The sequence below is a fragment of the Rhodnius prolixus genome, unplaced genomic scaffold, assembly GCF_049639745.1.
Source record: "Rhodnius prolixus isolate KJV_2025 unplaced genomic scaffold, Rpr scaffold_1, whole genome shotgun sequence".
In the NCBI taxonomy this organism is placed as follows: domain Eukaryota; kingdom Metazoa; phylum Arthropoda; class Insecta; order Hemiptera; family Reduviidae; genus Rhodnius; species Rhodnius prolixus.
In genome coordinates, this window is record NW_027411581.1 from 42,688,273 (window position 1) to 42,710,535 (window position 22,263).

The 22,263-nt window shown below is 31.5% G+C and overlaps 2 protein-coding genes across 2 annotated transcripts; both read left to right on the forward strand.

Moving 5' to 3' along the window:
- The first annotated feature begins 789 nt into the window (after positions 1-789).
- ND-B15 (NADH dehydrogenase (ubiquinone) B15 subunit) lies at positions 790-5,167 on the forward strand. The gene is made up of 3 exons (XM_074139762.1): positions 790-1,000; positions 1,447-1,590; positions 5,020-5,167. Exons 1-3 carry the CDS (start codon positions 881-883, stop codon positions 5,086-5,088), a joined length of 333 nt encoding a protein of 110 aa, XP_073995863.1. The 5' UTR covers positions 790-880; the 3' UTR covers positions 5,089-5,167.
- A 3,086-nt stretch (positions 5,168-8,253) lies between these two features.
- Positions 8,254-10,754, forward strand: mmy (UDP-N-acetylglucosamine pyrophosphorylase mmy). Its single transcript, XM_074139734.1, has one exon. The coding sequence runs from the start codon at positions 8,428-8,430 to the stop codon at positions 9,892-9,894; it is 1,467 nt and encodes a 488-aa protein (XP_073995835.1). The 5' UTR covers positions 8,254-8,427; the 3' UTR covers positions 9,895-10,754.
- Positions 10,755-22,263: the final 11,509 nt, after the last annotated feature.

Below are 22,263 nucleotides of genomic sequence, written 5' to 3' on the forward strand. Positions count from 1 at the left end.
TAGTTTATAAGTGCTGTCAATGTCACAAGAAAAGTCACAAATGTTCCTCCGAAATCAGAACTAGCAGAATTGAAGTGGATAAAAAGGAGATGAAAAAGTGCAATCATCCTCTATAATTTTCTTTAAGATAATGTAATTAAATCCTATTTATAATCTTTTCATAACCCTCTGCTACTGCAGTTGGAGAGCATCAACTATAGATTATTCTTCACTTTTCTCGATCTCTTCCTTTAAACACTGGCTCCCATACAGCACACACTAATTTGACAATCTCATCCTCTCCCAATCTTATGTATTCCCGAACATCTCATTGAAATATTGCCAAGTTTTATCTGATGGAAGTTAATTGTAGAATTAATCCTTTAATCTGTAGGATTAACTTCTGAATACAGTCCTGAGAAAAACTGTGCGCAGCTTTTTTGTATTCTTGGTTCATTGTTTCCAAACAAGCATACATATTACTTTAAAGTACTTTCTGCTTTCTGATTCTTCCTCCATCTCCTTGATTTCTTTTTTCCAGTATACTTACAATTTTCAATCAAATGCTGCCTTTAAGCGTCTGAAACTTTGGACTAATGATTCAACTTAAGTTGTCAAGTCTAGTTTAAAATACAATTTTTATTGAGGGGGGAGCATCCACATCGAAGGCTGCTGTTAACACCAAATAATTATCAACTTGAAAATATAAAAAGCAAGTTAATTTATTATGTATTACTGTGAAAAGAAATTTTATATTACTGTGAAAAGAAATTTTATAAAATAGGTAATAAATCTTTAAGCCTGGAAGATTAGTATCATCTGTAAGAAGTAAGAGAGGTTATACAATTTCATTTTCTGAAGTCCCGTATACCAGAGTTCAATCCCAGACAGCAACATAAAAATGAGTGACAGTCGCATAACTCCAGAATTGATAGAATTGAAAAATAAGCAGAGAATTGCTCTTAAAAAAGAGTATTGGAAGCAAGTTACAAATCCTCATGCACCAGAAGTGGGACATGTGGTGAGTTACAGATTTATTTCTTAGTTCTTACCGCTACAAATTTATCAGGTCTTTTGAATATAAACAAAAAGACACTTTAATTTCCTATAGTTAAGTTTTTACCCAAACCTACATTATTTTCCTGGGATTGGACTCAGGTTAATCTTCTACCCGATATTTGATGCCCTTACTTTTTTTTCTTCAATTTTTTTATTTCTTCAAATGTTCTTTTCGTAATAGCTTTTTGTAACATAAGGTCGGGTGATGAAAACTGCTATCATTAAAGTGAGAACAATATCCGGAGGCCGACAGTGCACTGAAGAGAGCATCGTTCGCTAATAAGCACAGATATTAACTCTCCCTAATTTAAAAAGAATAAAACTGCATTCTATTGTGTTTTTACGTTTAGATGGAAAAATCATCCTTTATGTAAAATTTAATTATTTGTAATTTTTTTTAATTTATAGTTTGATCCAGCTGTACAAAGGTTTATGTCAATGAAAGCTACAAACATAGATTTTTTTCGAGAAACACCGAAGACTATTTTAAGAGGATTGTTTCTACTTGTTTTGCCAATTGCAGGAACTATATACATGTTTAAGTATGATCGGGTTAGTATTCATTTTTCCTTAGTGTTTATACTCAAACAAGTAAAATATATATATAAATGTATGATTAAGGCTGTTAAAGCAAGCAACAGTTTTCATTGTGGCGATTAATTTAATGAAATAGGCTTAGTAGAGTCATTTGAGAATGGAGCATTTTAAATATAATTTTGATTGCTGCAGAAATGATTTAGTCAAGCAGAATTATTGGATTATATTGGGGTATTTCATTTTTAATTTTGACGTGTTTGCTATATGAAAAAAGTTTGGTAAATTTTGACTGTTATTTTTGCTGATAACCCATTTTTTTTTGTAGCATGATGTGCTTATAAATGATGATGTACTTTTGAGTAAGTAATGTATGTGCCTTAGTGCATCTTGCCCTTAACAACCAAAGGTGCAGTCGTTATCCTTTTTTTAGTTAAATGTACTGCTTGATGCTAAAGAGAGAGAGAGACAAAAAAACTGGAAATGATAAATGCGTATAAAGCGAAAACTGTTTGGTTGACAATCCCTTTACCCTCTCAAAAAATTTATTTCATTGTTCTAAATTGTTCCAAAGACTTAGAAACAGAGTTTAATTGCAATGCATTTGTTTTTATAATACAATATACATTTATTAAGTCAGTTTTAAACTCAAGTGCAGCGTGAAAACAAATCAGTCATCCTCAGATGAATTTATTGGTAATATTTTAAACATTTATTGATAATATTTTAGGATTAGTGTTTTTGTAACATTATTTTTATAAAGCATTAAATATTGTTTCTAAGCATAAAGTAAGCCGGGTATTCTAATACAAAATGAAATATGTCATCTTTTCAATGTTTAAATGAGAATTGTCCTCCTGAAACTTAGATTTCTTCCCAATCATGTAAAAAAAATGCAGCATTTTAATTGCTGTATTGATATTGAGCTAGAAATCTTTATTTTTTGGGCATTAAAATTCTGTTATATATACGATTCGTAACAAAAACTTATAGAACTATAAATTCTGTGAACTATGGATTATTATATTGTGTTACAGCACATTGTGACTGATGAAATGGTTTTCTAGTTTTTTTTTTTAGCTCATTCTCTTTTTTTGTCCAGTTGTCTAAATCTTTTATAACCAGCAATGAAATGCTATAATTAATAAAATATATATATTTATATATTCCAATTCAGTTGAATAATTCATAAGCAATAGGTTCAACATTATTTTAAACACTAAAGTTATGGTGAACTCTAGCAGTTTCTAGCCCGTACGTAACAACTCGGAGTACTTTTATGGAGTTACAGTCTTAAAAGATTCGATTTACCCTATGCAATTTTGCAGATGTTAGAAACCAGATTGCAGTCTAACATAGCATCTTGCTTCAAAAACAAAGTTTGCTTTGCAAAATTGCTTTAAGGTCGAAATACTGCCGCATTAGTTGCAACCCCCTTTTCCAGGAAAATTTCTAATCTTTGTGTAAATTTATGAAACGAATTCACTGAACACCCAAATTTTAAAAGCTTTTTTACATTCTACAGTGATATTATTAAGAATGATAAGTATTTATACACGATCTTTATAGTAAGTACAGAAATTTTAACTTTGTTTTTTAAATTATAATTGGGGCACCCGTCTATAAGTAAGCAACAGTGACAGGGTCGTTTGTATATACAGGGTGATCGATTTAAAACGCACCAATCGCTAATAACTTTTTAGGAAAGCGGAATTTCGAAAAAACCCACGAAGTAAACTATATGTTTTTTTTGGTCTAGTTTTCAAATTTTTCACCTCCGATACTGTATCTTTATTTTTGGCGGAGTTACGGGCAAAAACCCGATTGGGGTTTCATAAAGACCACTGGTTTTGACAATGATTATAAAAACTGAAAAATAACGATGATCTCGTTTCTATATCCCTAATATTAGTCGAGATATTTAAGATCAAAGTTACAATTTTATCTATTCGTGAACGGTTTTCGATATTAATTTTCCACCACAAATACAAGTTTTGGGAGGTCCTCTGACTGCAACAAATGTTATTGGTGACACAAAGTAAAAAAATAATAATAATTGAAGATTTTAAAACATGTAGTGTAATGTAATGGTTGTGGGTGAGTCAGGATAAATTTGTTTTATCATCAAATAAAAGCAATCATTGAAATAAAAGATTCTTACCGTAATCATTGGTCAAGAAATCTTAAATACTGGGTGCATTAAAATGATGTGATGATTGCTTTTTTTGTGGGGATATCTAAAAAATAAAGTGTACAGTATCTTTAATCCCGTGGCTTCAGTCGATGATCTGAAACATCGAATAACTCTAGCCTGCCTAGATCTTGACTTCGCCACCATAAGTGCTGCTACAAGCAAAGCGTGACAGTCCAGAGTTTTGGCTTGCCTATCCGTTGATTGTGCCCAGTTTGAACAGATTCTTTAAAAAAAATAACGTAATTTTGACAGTAAACTGAAATTTGTTTTTCATATTTTAAATTATCATAACTTTTGAAAAACCTAACCGATTTCAAAAAATTTTTTTTGTTTTTTTTAGGAGCTCAAATACTATAAAAATATGCAATAAAAAAATATAACGTTCCATTTGAAAAACAAAAGTTGGATGCTGTATCTCGAGATACAGGGGTTTAAAAAAATAGGTCAATCACTGAAAATAAACTGAACTAAAAATGATTAAATATGTGTTTTTTATTTTTTCGAAATTTCCCGCCGTTAAAAAAAAAGTGGGTGGAGCATATAACTCTGGTCACCCTGTATATTCGGGGTGCCCCCCGAATGGATATTGACTTACTTTGAAACTAAGATCTAGAAAAAACTAAAAAATACATTGTCCTTAGTTTTCTGTTAAAAACCCAAATTCAATATATTTCATTTTATATTCATTTTCTCGTGGGCATAAAATCATGTGTTTAAATAAACGTTAGTTTCAACCTCCTAACATTTTGTCAATCGTTTCAACACTCAGCCCTAGGCCCTCACAACTATTGGGCCTGCTAAGGCTATTTCACTGTACTATAGCTTTAGATTGACTCTAAGAATGGAGAAATATGTAATTACTGGTTTAAAAAGAGGCAATTTTCAGATTTTTTACATATATTTCTAGTAAATGTCATTAGTTCTGTATCCATTTATTTTAATTTTGTCGAATCTCGAAACAACGTCAGCTAATAAGTGTGGATCAAATTATTATTTTTTTAAAAAAGAAAAAGTTGCATTTTAAATCATACTTTGTTACAAAGGATTTTCCTTTTTTACACAATTATAAAATAAAATAATATCCCACGATCAGAACATCTAAGGATGTTCGAAAATAGATGTATAGTTGTAAATGAGTTTAATCCATAAATAGTGGATTAGTTAATACAAAACTGCATTCGTATGAAATTATGATTGGATGGAATATTCCTTTGATATCTTCTGTAAATAACCTAGAATTCGTTTGGTTTTAGGATAAAAAGGAAGCTGCTTACAGATCTGGCCAGGTTGCCTACAAGGATAGACTTTTCAAATTTGTATAAATCATTCGTTAATTTTTTGTTAGTAATGTAAATTTGCTAGAATTAATTATTAATACATATATAATATTTTTGTTTTCAATTCCTTATCATGTATAGTATTGTTGTTTATATTCCTCTTTTATCCCTGAAAGAGTGAAGTTGTTACATTCGTATTTGCAAGATAATATTGCATCAGAAATGATCTGCAACCACTTCAGTATTTGAAAGTGTAAATAATCAATTCTTATCACTATTTCCTAACTTACTGTGTTAAATAGTAACAACCTTGTTACTGTATGTAGCAGTTTCAAAACCCTGCTCTAATTCAAATTATACGTTAGCAAATTTTTGATTTTCAAACACCATCAAAACTGTATCATGCAATCATTATGATTACGATTTTTATTATTATTACTATTATTATTATTATTATTATTATTATTATTAATTTGTGCTCACTAAATATGAATATCTTAAAAATATACTTTGAGTTCCCTTTTTTCTTATTCTTGCTTGTACTCAACATTTAAACTGTTAGTATTTGTAGAGAATTGTTCATCGTTTTTGGGTTCATTATCCAGAAGGAGGAAACAATATTGCCAATTTCAATTATTTTATTTAATCAATAATTAAGCTATCGACCTTGGGACTAGTTCATCTTCAGGGTTTATGCTATTAGTTCTGTCGTGTCTGCTTTTGTACTGAGTACTTCCTATTAATAATAGAGAAAAGAAAGATATTGAATTTTTTAAAAATCAGTTTTACTGTTTCGTTTTATGCCACCTAGAGGTAAAAGAATCTGAAATTTGAAAGGAATGGGATAACTTTATCAAAATAAACTATAAAACAATAATTTTATTTACAATATTTTATCGACTAATATCTTAAATCCAAACATATTTAATTTTGTTAAAAAATGCTGAAAATAGCTGGAAGGAAGCGGTTTTTTCAGCTTTCTTTAAAGGCACTAAATCAGCGTATCCTACGATAGGCAATCATGGAAGAACGTCCGACTGATTGCTACAAGTACGAATTTCTGAATTATTGTTTATTGAATTTTGTATGTTTGTATTGTATGAATTTTATAATTTGCCTACCTTTTTTTATTAACTAGTAATAACTTCTCTTTCTCAAATTTTATGCGAATTCATGAAATTTAAAAGATCTCTTTTAAATCCATTTGGATATTTCAAAAATTTGAAAATTAAATTATGAAAACTCAAAATTGAAATGAGATTTTGTTAAGGAAGGCTCTAAGCTTATATTTAATAGAGGAAAGAAGAAAAGCTGATTGTAATTTAAGTTGTACCATGGGTGATAAGCATTACAATTCAAGTGATTTTTTTTTTTTAACATGTATTTTCTCCGAAGATAATTTTAAACAGAACCAGGTAGAATTTAAGGAAACAACATACAGTAACAGACTTAATAATCGGAAAAGGACATTTCACTAATCTAGTAAGTTTTAAAAAAATTTATTTAGTAATTAATCTTAATAAACACATACAATAATTAAAGATGGTATATATGGTGTGAAGAGAAACCATCCAGCGTTACCACTCTTTGGATTAATTGGATCAAAATTAAAAGTAAAAAACATGGATTTGCTACAAGACCGAATCTTTTTTTCTTACTAAGTAAGTTAATAGACGACATTATTTTTTATATGATTGATTTTTCAACTTAAACGCCTATAAAACTGAAAGTAAATTTATGGGAAAGCAAAAAAAAGTTAACTCAATGCAAACAATGAGTGCAACTTTTGTGGAAGAAATAGAAGGCGTACGGCAAATGGCACCCTAAAGAACATTGTTTTTAGTAATTGATTTTTTATAATATTAAGAACATAAATGGTACGTTGAGTATAAATGCGACATCTCTCATGTGTTACTTAGCATGTATTTCATTTCAAAAGTTAGGACCACAGTGCTGGATGACTTATTTTATCCGTCGTAGCATGCATATTTCTTGTAACCTTGACCGGTTTCGGTCCTTCATCCATCATTAGAGGTACATTAATCAGTTCAGTATAGAGATATCGATTTCAATGTTGCCGTCTCGCACTACTCTTGCTGATTGTGTCACTTTTATTTTGGCAGGCAGGGATTCAAGAAATATGTGTGCGATGAAGTATAAAATCAAAGATGATTTTATATGAAAACACTTCCTTTATTAAAAACAAGAAAAATACTTCTATTAATAAACCAAACATTTGTTGTAGTGTACAAAAGCAGAAGAACTAGTTTTTATGATAAAGGGAACCCAGAGTGGAATGTATCTGACGATATGCTAATAAATTTTCTAATGCAAACTGGCCGGGGAACTGATAAATGTGCTTTTGCCTTCGATAAATAAAATATAATTTAAACAATTTCTTCCGCTCTCTTCTTAAAATTTTCATATCAATTTTTTTTACAAGTGAATATAAACATCCCTGAGCTATATTGGTCAAATTCGTTGATATGAACTGAAGTACAGAGCTTTCTTTGACAAAAATTTGAATAAAATTTAATTAATGCCCAAATTATAAACCCTACTGAGGATTAAGTAAAATGCGCTAGGTATGAGCAGTTTCTTGATTGCAGGTTGGCGATGACAGAAATGCTTTTTTTTTTTTTGAAGATGTACGTATGTTAACTGTTTTATTTTGTTGCTTATGTATTTATTATTATTTCAATTTTTCGCAGCAATCTAACATTTCAAAGTATGAAGAGATACAGATTTTTAGGATTCTGAAAAAGGTACGACAGAAAGCAGACTAGAAATCTACAAAAATGAATTAATTGCACTCTATTTTTAATTGGAACTCTAGAATACCGCAAAATATCTTGCACTTTGCAATTAGTACTTAGTTTTAATAAACATTTTTATCGTTTTAATATGCATTTTTGTACTTATATCCCAATCATATGACAAAAGTTACAATTTCTTCTCTTAAATGAGAAGAAACTGATACTGTAACTGATATTTTTCTTCTTGATTTCATTAATTTGGCTCAGTCATCATAATCACTGATTTGGATAATTTACTCGTTAGTGGCTTATTTTTAGTTTGTAATCCAGTTATTGAGCAGCAGAGCCTGATTTTCCCCATTCCTAAGTAGTGAAAGTTGGAGTTAGACCAAAGATCAAGGCTGTCTAGAAGCCCCCCACAGAAAAGAGGGATTGCCTTCGCTCCCCACCACTAGTAACATAACCTGTTTAACTCAGCTGTCAAACCATGGGGAGACCGTGTTGCATTGTAGTTGTCGTGAGGTGAACGTGTGGCTCCCGTAATTCCAGCAGTTACCCACGTCAAAACAGGATTTATAGGTAGTTAAGTATTTGTTTTTCCTTTTATAGTGCCCTACATTAACCGAAAATGTCGGATATAAGTGAAATTACTGGATTTTTAAAAAGCTATGGACAGGAACATATTTTACATTTCTGGGAGAAATTGAGTGATGATGATAGGCACGAACTTATTCAAGACATCAAAACTATTAATATTCCAGAGGTAATATCTTATTTTCAAAAAGCTACTGAAAATGTATCTAGTGATCAAGAGAAATTGGATGACAGATTAAAACCTATACCTTCTAGTCTTTTTGGCGCTGTATCAAGAACAACCCCAGAGCTTTTGTTGTCTTATGAGGAAGAGGGTTTGAAACAGATTTCAGAAGGGCATGTGGGAGTGTTACTAATGGCTGGTGGGCAAGGAACAAGACTGGGTTCTACAGACCCTAAAGGAATGTATGATGTTGGTTTACCTTCTCATAAAAGCCTTTATCAAATCCAAGCAGAAAGAATTAAAAAACTGATGGAATTAGCTACAGAAAGATCGGGAAAGTCCTGCGTAATCACTTGGTTTATAATGACAAGTGAACACACCATGGACCCTACTATAGAATTTTTTGAAAAGAATAATTACTTTGGGCTAGAGAAAAATAACGTTGTTGTTTTCGAGCAAGGGCTTCTTCCTTGTTTTACTTTTGATGGCAAAATTATCATGGATAAACCCCATAAAATTTCTCTTGCTCCTGATGGAAATGGTGGTCTATACCGTGCGCTAAGGGATAAGAAAGTCCTAGATATGATTGAAAATAAAGGTATAATGTACTTGCATGCTCACAGTGTGGATAATATACTTGTCAAGGTAGCAGATCCCATTTTTATTGGCTATTGTGTTCTAAAAAGTGCTGATTGCGGAGCTAAAGTTGTGGAGAAAGCTTTTCCTACTGAAGCTTTAGGAGTGGTATGCAATGTAGATGGAAAATATCAGGTAGTGGAATACAGTGAAATAACATTGAAAACTGCTGAAATGCGTAACAACGATGGGAGGCTAACTTTCTCTGCAGGCAATATTTGCAACCATTTTTTCACCACTGAATTTCTAAGGAGCGTAGCGAATAAGTATGAATGTGATTTAAAACTTCATGTTGCTAAGAAAAAAATCCCCTACATTGATTTTGATGGTAAACGTTGCAAACCTGAGAAACCAAATGGAATTAAAATTGAAAAATTTGTTTTTGATGTATTTCAATTTACTAAAAAACTAGCTGTTTGGGAAGTTAATCGTGAGGATGAATTCAGTGCTTTGAAAAATTCTGACGCTGCTGATAAGGATACACCTACAACTGCCAGAAAAGACTTGTTTTCATTACATAAAAGGTTTGTCGAAGAAGCAGGTGGCAAATTTGAACCAGGATCTGTTGTTTGTGAAATTTCACCATTGGTATCCTACGCTGGTGAGGGCTTAAAGTCAATTGTCCAAGGGAAAATATTTAAATCACCTTTACACATATTCAAACCAAACGAACATCTTCCAATTCCCACCGACAATAACTGATTTTATTAATTAGCCATAAAGGTATCATATTTGAACTGAATAATTCCTTTCTAAGTAAAACAATTAAAAACGCAATAAAAATTGTTCCTAGTTAAATTACAGATTTTGATTATTTTGTTTTTATTTGATTTCTGAATGTTCTGTTAGCCCAGTATTATCCAATAATGTTAGAAATTTCATAGTTTATTTTTATTTTGAAGTTACTGCAATGTACTGCTAAACTTAATGTATAGTTTATTATAAAAAACATTCACTTAATTTTAAGTTGTTATATTAAGTATTATATATCATTAAGAGCTACTTTAAGCTATTAATCTCGATACTTTTTTTAGAAAATTTTCTCATTAAAGAAGAAAATATTTTCTCATATTTTCTTAAATCCTCAGAATTATTGATATATATTTATAAATATAGGACGAAATATTTGGCATAAAATAAAGGATATTGATATATTTAACATTATTAAAATTTAAATTTTAGTTAGAGAATTTGTGTCCTTTTAATCCATTCTGTAAGTTATAATTAATTTAACAGAAATTTAGGGGGGTATTGGTCTAGTGGTCAAGAGCGTGGCTTTGTAAGTGGGAGATCCCCAGTTCGAATCCGCGTATGACTACTTTTAATTTGATAAAAAAAAATTGTGTATAGTAAAGTATAAGCTTTCGCCACAGTCCACTACAACCAGTTGGTAGTTGGACTTTAAGCCCTGCCTGAAAAAATAGGCACTGCGTACATTTTAAGTTATAAACATAAGTACTTTTAGTGAGTATTCAGTATGTATATTTCTAAGTTTAAATCATATTTTGTTATCAATATTCCAAATTTAATTTTATTAACGCGTGTATTTAAATATATATATAGAGAGAGAGAGAGAGAGAGAGAGTGAGTGTAAGAGAGAAACATACATTTCAATGCATGATACATAGCATCACATGTAAATAATGTGCAATATTCGGTTTTAGGAAGAATAAATTTAATTCTTGAAATGTGATATTTGTAATATATATTTTTTCTGTACTTAAGTGAAATGATTACCATATTAAAGTAATTCATGTATTATAATTTTTTCTAGATTCCTAAAAATTAAGATAATACAAAAATGTACATTTTGTCCTCTTTTTTTTTTATTGTAAATGTGTATGTGCTTGTATTTTTATAGAGGTAAATATTAATTAAGAAGAAATTAAAATTGTTAAATAAATATATTTCCAAATAATTAGCCTGTTCTTTCTTTAAACTTAGAAAAAATTAATTTTAAGAAGACAAAGGAAATTTAATACAATACCAACCTTCAATCATTATGAAGATTACTGGAAACATAACTATCCATGAATTTTTTAAAATACAAATTTCCATTATTTAATAGTCTTAAAAGTAATTGTAATCAAAATAGTCTTAAAGGGAATTAAATTGAACGAAAGAGACTCATTACGTGGATAGTCCACTGGTCTACAAAAGGGATCCGGTTCGATTCCAGAAGGCTACCGTTAGATTTTATTTCTTTAGCTTAACGCCTTCTTCCAGCCCAGTGTCCCAGTCAATATTGTCTGTAAGGAGAGAATTCCATCTAGATGCCGCTAGGGCACTGAAGAGACCTATATTAACCTCAGAAGTTAACATGCTTAATCAAAATTCGAATAATTACCAACTCATGTTTTAAAAACTCTAAATAAAGTGTTGTAGAGAGATCAGCAACTAGTTTAATTAGAATGGATTTTTAATTTAGTAATACGCGTAGAAAGAATCTACTTAGAAATCAATCACTTTTATGCCGAAGAAAATTGTTTAATTTTATTTTCAGAAGTTGAATATATTTGTTCAATATCACAAAAATAAATTCAAAGAATCTCAAGCAATTTAAAAGTAAACGATTGCTGCATACGAATAGAGGGATGTTAAAGTTATTTAATAAAGATTACTCCCAACATTATATTTTATTTTATGTTTTTTTCCTTATTATAGAAATTTAAGAATTACAAGACTACAAACATACTATTATATGCAGTTATAGTTCTTGCAAACAATGAAGCTGCATGAATCTTGCTAAATCAACTTTATATAGAATTACAACTAATTACAAATTTGGAACTTTCTCCTGCATTTTTTATAGCATTATTACAGTTTTTGACATTCAGATATGATATGCTACTTTCTAAGTATGTAATCAGAATTCCGAAATGACCAACTATGTTACTGAAAGATTATTCATGCCCACCATAACATTACTTCTTCAAGGGGGTAAATTTTTAGACATGTAGGTTTTTTTTTTGGCCTCTCGTGCCAAGCGAATCAGCCAGGACAAGTAGGTTAGATATAGTAATGTTCAACGATTATATTCGCAAATGTGAATATACATATATATTATACCCAAGTGGTCTCTTATCCTAACGTCTTTCCAGAATCAGATTGGTTATTTTAGGAGTGCTGTTTACTTAACTATGAAATAAGTAAAATCTATCTCATTGTTGTTTACTCCTCTAGCATATTGAAACCTCCCATTCCGATATCATAACGCAGCTAAGCTACAATAGTACTAAGAAAGATATCAGTTTGTTAACCAATGGTACTTTACGTATTATCTTTTATCTATATTTTATCTATCAATATTATTTCAATGTAATGGCGGCGATACAGCAGGTGTTCAAAGGATTCTGTGGACATTGAGTTTAGGTCACCTCTGTTTTCTTTCCAAGGCAGATTCTTTGCTAATCTGTGAATTGACGCTTACTTAAGTCTAGTTTTGAACACCCATGTTGATGCTATCTTGCAAAAAAGACGAATGTCTGATCTCTCGTTTACTTCACTCCTTTTCAATAGATCTGTTCATGGCTTTCTTTTACAAATTACTGCTTCAATAGAAGTACCAATAAACACCAGCGTTTCAGTTTCCTTCCATAAGGGCATATTATATATAAGAGTGTACGTGAACATATCGGACCCTATTTCTGTTTCTAGTAATGTTTCTTTTGCACAAGGAATTTATATAAATAAATAAAGAAGAAAATAATATACTAATCACTAGTAACGAAGTATTGAGATCATATCACTCTTTGATTTCATGTTCTTCGGAAATCTCAGAATAGTGAAAAAGAGATTTTTAGAAATTTTGTTTATATATGAGTGGGTTGACAAAATATCTCAAAGATTTAAAAAATAATAATAAAAACAAACCTTATGTTTCGATTAGGTTCCATAAGGAGACCCACTGTAATTTAGGTTTCTAAATTCCTCAACGTTCGTACCAGTTCAGTGAACGGATTTTTAACTATTTTTAGATATCTTGTGTAAATAGATCCCATTATACTCATTTTTATTTGGTCTCATACTTTTATATGAAAAATTTTCCACAAGAATATGATTTTGCCTGATTCTCACTAGAGAAATTTTTGTGCATAACGATCCACTGATTATTTATTATAAAGAAGGAGTCAAAGGAAATTACATAATCGGCAGTAGCACTTTATTGAATGGATTTTAACTTTTCCGAGAATTTTTGAATTTGCTTACCACTATTTTACAAGAAAATTCTTTTTATTGTATTCTGAGAAAGGATGGGATAAGTTCCCATGAAAGTGTCATTTCGGTATCATGAACAGCATTACAATTTGGATATTAAGTAGAATGAAGTATGTTGTTAAATTCAGAATTTGAATAAATACATAACTTAGAACCTCGTCTTTTTATTAAGGGATAGTCCTGAGATAGTTCTCACCGCATATTATTATTTTATTTTTTAATTTTCGAATACGATCCTCTTTCCGAAATCATTTTTCATAGATTTTTCTACACCTCATTAATTCGCTCTAAAAAGAGCCAAAATAAAAATCTTCTTTTTCTAACTTTAGGCAATGTTAAGAAGATATAACTTTATTTGAAAAATGTGTAATTAATTCTTCCAGTGGACTCTCCTCAGTAAGGGGAGGTTTTGACCTTCACTTGACTGCATTCCAGATTATTATAATGAAATTTATTTTTATTCATGTTATAATTAGCAGACATATACTGAAATATGTGTTTATTTTCTTCTAAACCTTTGAGTTTATATTTTTTCTTTCTTCTTCTGTACCAAGTAAGAGAAGGTGCTGTATTGGACCAGATCTTCGCTGGAAATTTCCATTCTGAGGTTCCTAAATCGGCAAAAATGATTTTTACAACTTCGTATGTGGGAATGCACCATATGTAACCACTGAAACTCAAAAAAAGAAAAATCGTAGAAATTTCAGAGTTGTTATTTAGCCTAGATGCTAATCAGAGGATGCCTTATTTTTGGTAGAGCGACCCAATCGGAAATGTATTATGATGAATGAATACATTTTACTATCTTTTTTTTTGTTTTCTCAAAAACAACTTCTTCCTTGTTCTTTATCTGTTAACAATTGTGCATAAGTAGTTCTAAAGTATTTCCAGGAAAATTCAATTAGGGAATTTCTTTTCTGGGAGAGTAGATGAGATAGATAGGCTTCCCTTTGAAGGGCCATTACTGCACTGGGTTGCCATTTGTATAATATTAACTTTTTATCTTATTATCCGAATCAAACCCGAGACTGTATACCGAAATTTGATGAATATCAGCCTCCCGGAAGTGCCATCGAATAGAATTTTCTTTATTTTAAGATTTTCTAGCCAACGGCTCCTTCGATTTTTCACTACTGAAAAAAAATCTCAGTTTTAATGTAACATCTTAAAAGAAATAAAAACACTAAAATTCATTTTAGATTTTTGGCAAATAGCGAAATTTCCTCAAACTAGCTTAATCTTTCTAAACTTTATTCCTCCAAATGTAACTTTAAAGTCCTCCGATATGCGGCTTTACCATTAAATCCCCTTCGAGAAAATGTCTGCAGTAATATGTAGGGCAAAAGAAAATACTGTAAAATTATTTTAGTGTTTACTAAGAAGAATACCAGTTTCAACAATAATTTTTTTTTTGCCAAGCTTTCGACCTAGGAACTCAATATGTTAAAGGTTAGCACCTTAACAGTCAGAACAGAAGACACTCCAAAGTTTTGTGCTAACAATGAAATATAAATTATAATTGTTAATAAGTACATATAACACCAGAAGATGACCAGGTACTACATGCTTTCCAATGTGTAATCACAACTGTAAATAGATACGATAATTCTAATTTTTGTTAATTTATTTGTTAAGTGTTATTTTATTCAATTTTATCCTTTTTTCTGTTATTTTTTTTGAAATGGTAAATGTGTTTGGATTTAATGATCAGTATACTCTGGCAGAGGCATTTGCCATTGCCTAAATATTATATTATTCATAATTGCAACAAATCAACATGTATTAGAAGAAAATATATTACACATAATACGTTATTATATTGTAGTAATATAATAATACATCATATAATAATTATTATAGTATTTTATAACTATTACTTGGGTTTGCAAAAACTCCTATAGTTAATGCGTAATCAGTTTATGCTATGTAACTCAAGAGTAAAGTCGAAAAACTTTATTCTTAACTTAGAAATCGGCCTGGAACTTTTTGAGCTTTCCAGAATTCCTCGGATAATGCTAGGGAAGTTTTAACAAGAGGGTATTTCATGGTTCCTTGAAAGAAAGAATATATATGAATAAAGGGAGTTTGTTTGTTGTCTCTAAGATTTAAAAGGTAGATTAAAGGCAGTTAGAAAGTATAATTCTCGCTGCTATGGATTGTTAGCCGTGTGATTCTGCTAATTAGATTTTTGTGTTTAGTTTAGGAGGTCCTTTTCAAAAGAGCAAAAAAATCTTAATGTCGACTATGTCAGACCCCCTCATGACACAACAAGGCTATTTATTAGTCCCGTGATTGGGCGAAATCGATGAAACCGAATTCTGAGAGTCTGAGCTAGCCTTGAGACTTCGCTTTAAGGTTTACTGTTCATTCGCACACATAAAACACTCTAGAGAGTTATATTAGCAACATTTTTTTCGATTCGACCACGATCACTCTCTAGATATTACTAAAGAAAAGTGAATCGCCTAACTGAGAAGCAGCTGTCACTTCAGAGAATTATGTAAAAAAAACACGGGCATTGCACTCAAATTACCATTTCTGGAGTAGCGGATTATTATTGGGGGGTGATGTATCCGAAAAAATGAGATTAGGTAAGCAGTGCTACATAACGTCCCTCATTTTTTCCGTCACAGCACACAAGCTTTTTGTATTCCTGGCGGCTTCGGACTTCCATCCATCATCAAAAGTTGAATACTCAGTTTGAAGTAGAGAATTTGATTTCAACTAAGTTCTATTTTACCCTATACTTGGTATGTCAATAATTCTCTGTTCAGATTAAAAAAGTTAACACCTCAAATTGCTCTTAGAGAAACATTAAAATCACTGTAAATCTGAATCTATATTGTAATAAAAACAAAAGGAATTGTAGATAAAGAAAGTAATTTGTATTTATCTTTAGAGACTATAAAAATTTTAAAACCTCTGTTAGTGAAAGTAAATTGAATAATAGCTTGTTAAATACTGTTTACGATGTCGTAAATAGTAATTGCTATTTTAAAAAATATTCTCGTAGTTCAGTAAAAAAAAACACTTAAAATATACAATTATGTAACTAACATCTAACTTCCAAAACATCATTTACTGAAAAATATGTTATCAACTAAAAATATAGCCCAATTAACAGGAGGAATTTTCTGGTAACAGCAGCAATATGCAGTTGGTGATTGGTAACGGGTACACGTATGGTGAATGTACGTATGAATGTGTGGTGTGGTGAACCGTTAGCCCAAGGTGATCTAGTCTCGCGCCCTAACAGCATTACTCTCTTTAACCTTCGTAAATAATACTTTTCTCTGTCATTTAGTTTAGCATATAAGTCAACAGTATAGTTAAAAACAAAAAATTAGTTTAACCGGAAAAGTATGCTACAAGGTTGGGGTTAGAAAATTAGAAATTACATTCAATAATTTTTTGAAATGGAATATTGTAATATCACATTTCAGTAACTAGACTATCGTTCTCATAAAAAGGCGCCACCGCAGCCGAGCGGTTAGAGGCGAGACCTGCGTAGATAATATGTATTGTGGTACTGGGTTCGATTCCCGGTCTTAGGCCTTAAATTTTATTTAATGGTTTTTAAAAGAAATTTACAGTAAAGTACATATGTCTGCTAGTCGCCTCCAAACTAGGACATAAATACTAATTTATTCTGTATGTTTCACAATCATTTATTTATTTTTGCGTTCCTGGAGCCTTTAGAGTATGGTTAAACCATAAATCACACAGAAATTATTCTTCAGAATGTTCTGCCTCCTCCAGTTCTGCCTTAAAATAAAAGTTTAAACAAAAAAAAAAATGATTGCTAATTAAAAATCCATTTAATGGTAAGAAATAGTGTGCTCAGGTGTGTGCTTATCTTCGAATTCGGAATTTCAGTCATCCATTTAATCCAAAACTATTAAATAAGTTATACGACCATGGATTAGTTTTAGAAAGGAATCCTCTTACCCTTCTCCAAGTGTACTCAAATTTTCCAAAAATAAGTTGTAGATCTAGATGTCATGCGCAATGAGTATTTCTTGTTAAAGAAAATCTTTGAGCAGGTAAAGACAATTTTTAAAAAATGAAATAAATAATAGGAAAAAGAGATTTAGTAAAGTGGTTCTTCCAGATAGGCCATTTTGTTCTGTAATTTACTATTAGGTCTCATGAGAGAACTCAAACAAAATATAAGGTCAGCGTTTCTTGTGATTTTTAAATTTAGCGCATTTCTTTTTCATTGAATTATTTTCTACAATCTTTTTTTTGAACTCAGAGAACCTGAAAATAGATATTGCCAGCGAAACTTTGATAAGAACGCAATGTATCCTCTTACCGGATAAATGAAAGCAAAAATCCTTATAGCGCTTACAATGATCTATCGGATAACCCTCTTACCATTTAGAGGGAACCCTTCTACTGTAAATTTCATTGTTTGGATGAGGTGGAAGAACAACTAGCTTCTACGAAAAGGTTTTGACTGCCTGGTTAAATTAACTAGTCAAAATTTGAACGTAACTTTTAGTGATATTTGGAGAAAAGGTCAAATTATGAGATCTCTTTAATGCTAGGAGGACGAGAGAGAAGGAAAAGAAAGAATGCGCATTTCAACATTACCGTACAGCCGATTAACTTTTTCATGATCCTTGTTTGACGCTCATAATTGCAAATAGGAATATTTTCAAAAAATATTTCGAATAGAATGTTTTGATTCCTTTATTATTACGTTAACTATTGATAAGAGAAGTATCAATAATACTTGTTGACCTGAAATATTGAGATGGTGTCAAATTTTGAATATTTGATTAACAGCTGCCTGAAGAATTATATGGTTGTAAAAATTCAACCATAATAAATGAAGGAGTCATCTTCTAAGTGGTCCAACATCCACGCACTCTCAATTGGAGTAGTAGTCCATTAATAGCCACCATCCCCAAAGTCGCGGGGGGGTTCTAGGATAGACTATCACAGAAGATATAGTCAGACACCCACAGCTGACCCTATCCAATCTCTGTAAGTACTGCCTCCGCGGATGCCATCCTCGCTACCGAGACTCAAGCTTAGCATAAACATCCCAAGCCACTTGATCAAACTAGGATTATCCTCTGACCACCCATCTAGGCGAAACAAGGACCAAAGATGAGTGTTAGCTTCTGATGACCGCAGGTGCATTCCACCCTTTCGGCGGATATGGGTTGCCACACCATGGCAAACGATTAGGAGAGAGTTAATTTCTCTTGAAGTTCCTAATGTGAAGTCTGATTGAGTGTGGAGCAGATGCACCTGTATAGATTATTCCAGCTCAAAAACAAAAAAATTGGCGATTACTTCACTAAATATATACAGTAGTAGGTATATATATTTGGCAAATAGCCCGATGGTTTTCTAGAAAAGACGTATATAGATTGAATAAACTCGGAACTATATCTATTATTTAAACAATTTTTGCAGTATAATCGTTTTAGTGCAGCTCTTAGGAAGTTTAGAGTAATTTCAGAGTAACTACAGAATTACAATTACGTATTCGGAGTTGAAGATACTAAATAAGTTAGAACCTTAAGGCTTGTAGGATGGGAAATCGTGTGAGGTGCGTTCATACCAGAATTATTGTGGTAGTTACAATAGTAGTTCCAGAACAATGGACTTAATTTCATTATTAATTAATGTTATCAAACGCTCTCAGCATACACAATGACAATTTGCAAACTGATCACGTCGATTTTTAAGTGGGGGACAAAAGGCCAGCCCTGCCAACCAGGCAACATGTTGATGAACAATTAATTTGGGACTACCTTTATGCAGGTAAGGAAAGAATCGTACTCGCGGATAGATTGATACATTAGGAGAACACTATGCGGTCTTAGCGTACGGAAGAGACAACTCATTGCCATCAGATCATTGAACCTTAAGCAGCCATCTGGGAGTGGCTACTTTATTTTGTTTAATACCAACAGGCCAAGACTTTCCACAATACATTTCTATGGTACAGACATGCTTCGCATACCACTTGAAGACTGCACGGAAAAAAGGGGTTAAGTCCAATTTTGACGAAAATTAGTTTTTGGCATCATTATGTAGGTTATCACACAAACTTTCAGATAGGTTTACTCAGTTGAATGTAATGGATTCAGTCTCAGAGTTATAGCCAGATGAATATATGGTATAAACTACTGAGAAATGGGTGAAGTCCATCCAAAACGGACAGAAAGAGTGAAGTATAATCATTATTTATAAATTTAAAATAATATTTATATAAATATAATATATAAATATAAATATATAATAATAATATTTAAAAATAATTATTATAATTTACATAAGTTCTTTCAAAATAAAAAAATAAAATTTGTAACAATATTATTATTTTCTGAAACTCAATTAGTCATGAACACCTTGTATGATAGATGACTAGACTCACAGGTGAATAGAATTTTTTCGTGGGAGTTGATGATAATAAGCTAAGGTTCATGACGCTTATAATAAAGATTAGACGGGAGGTGTTACCATTAAATTACTCTGTGACCCGGACAGCTGATTGGCATGTTTGTTGTGTAATATGTTGTCTATAGAGAATAAGTATCATTTTATTGCCGTTTGTCCAGTTCTGAGTGGTTTTCGGTAGAAATGCTTTAGGCTGGATGTGATGGTCGGGGCTCAGTTTCTATTTCGTCTCAATGGTAACTACTGGCAGGCTTTATACAATATTAGCACTATAGTATAGGAAGGAATTGGTTTTGGAATTCAATTATTGAAGTAAGCTTAAGTTCAGAAGAATTTGTATTATTTTATTGTTTACCTTTAATTTTTTTTATATATTTAGGGAGACTTTTGCTTTTGTATTAGCAACATCTCGGCAGACGGACTGATGTCCATGCCTATGTTGTTTGTAATTATATGTATTATATTATTCTATGTATACAAAAATTCATCAATAAACATTATTATTATTATATAGTTAATCGATTTCAAGAATAAAAGGAAAAAATAAATTACAGATCCATCACCGGACAATAAGCCGTAAGTAACTCCTGGGAAGAAAAAATCTAAGGGTCAGTTGCTGGATTCTCTCTAACCCTTGCTTTCCGCGATGAAATCCACTCAGCTAATCCCTTCCCTTAAAATGATGATTATTATTATTAGAAATCGGCAGGCCCTATTCCCCAAGATACGGTAGCTAAAAAGCCTTTATACCTTCCTAATTCTTAAAAATTGAAGTTAACCAAGACTGTCCTCTTTACGAGGTCCAGAGTTTTACCAACTAATCGTTTTTGCGACATGTTCTCTGCTAGTCAGAAATGCCACAGCCTGGTAATTCCTAAGCCGACCAACTTTTTTTCCTCCCCCCTGAGAGTTTGCACAACTGCTTTAAGTAATAACCTTTCACTGAAAAGAAACCTCGGTCTTTCACAAGGTTCAGGGTTTAACCGCTGTATCAGAACAATCTGACAGGGTTTTAGACTTTTTCTAACCTATGTTATTATCTCTTAGGGGCTGTACCTCCTGCGGTGGAACAACGTGCAGCGATATTTTTTGACATTTCATAATTAATATGAAGACGTAAAGTCTTCAGATTTAGTCGGCATGGGCACTCGGATTAACTGGGGCTAGTGGGATGAACTTGTGTGACGTATGCTGGCCTTAATTAACTTCTACAGTTTAAAAGCTCTAAAAACCGCAGGTAGAAGATTGGACCTTCTTTGGAATAGACGCCAGGACTTCGCTAATAGGGTAAATTTACCTCACCCATTGCAGGAAGCCCAACAATTTCCAAGAGATCCTCCAAATGAACTATAGATGGAAAGCTCCCAGACTAGATAGTTAATTTCAAATACTAGTCACTTCTAACTCTTCGTGAATCATCAATCATGAAAAAGAATCGAGAAACTTGGACATGGAGAGAGCAGCTACATACCGCCGAAGCAAATTCATTATTTCAATTTTTTGTCAGACTTAAGGAATAATAAAATAATTTTTTAATAAAGATTTAAGAATAGTTAGTCTCGCTAAATAATATAGTCCCCAAAAAAAAAATATATATTTGCATAATTTGTAGGCACTAAAATAAGAATTAAACAAAACAAAAAATCAGTGTCAGTAAAAGTAAACTAAATTGCATTTGGAGGACTTTATGTCTCCTACTAGTTAACTTTCCGGGGTCAATTTGTCCTCGACCTTTTTATAGTTGATCTTTAAATTATTAATTGTGAGACAAATTCGTAAACCGTTAGCACATAATAACTGTGTTTACTAGATTGCTCCCGCTGTCTTCCCGGTTATTATTGATTGTATTAAACTGTAAATTGTTCACTAATCCACTAATTGCTCTCAAATTTTCCTTGAATTATTGTTGCGTAAAACTTAATTTTCCCTTTACCGTTTGACATTTTCTGCATTTAGAAATTATTGAATATTGAAATAAATTAAGATAACTGAAATTATTAAAATGAGATGAGAATTTGAGAATATTTAAGGACCCATTGTTAAGATTTTCATTTTAAACTCCACCAGTTTTACTGAAAGCACTTGAAGAAATGTAAAGAAGATTGTTATATTTTTAAATTCAAACAAATTTGTTTAAAAAAAAAACTTTATATTTCTCTCTTACTTAAGAAATAAAGACATTTTCCTTGCACAAAACCTTACCATCGTTATAGTCGCTTTCTTTCTACATCCGTCTTTAATTTCTTCTCTACAGTTTGCTTCTTTCATTGTTATCTGAATCTAACCAACCAAGTAATAACTTGGTAAGTAATAACGGTATCTATCCGTAATACTCCTTTCAAATTGACCCCCACAACTCTTTCGTACTATGCCTCAAGTCAGATTTCAAATCTTTATTTTACATAAGAATTTCTCGTACTAATTCTAAATAGG

What these genes read in the sequence shown, in the direction of transcription:
- ND-B15 (XM_074139762.1), top strand. Translation starts at nt 881, where the DNA reads ATGAGTGACAGTCGCATAACTCCAGAATTGATAGAATTGAAAAATAAG. An exon ending in CACCAGAAGTGGGACATGTG is followed by an intron (nt 1,001 to 1,446) that starts GTGAGTTACAGA and finishes TTTAATTTATAG; the next exon opens with TTTGATCCAGCTGTACAAAG. An exon ending in ACATGTTTAAGTATGATCGG is followed by an intron (nt 1,591 to 5,019) that starts GTTAGTATTCAT and finishes GTTTGGTTTTAG; the next exon opens with GATAAAAAGGAAGCTGCTTA.
- mmy (XM_074139734.1), top strand. Translation starts at nt 8,428, where the DNA reads ATGTCGGATATAAGTGAAATTACTGGATTTTTAAAAAGCTATGGACAG.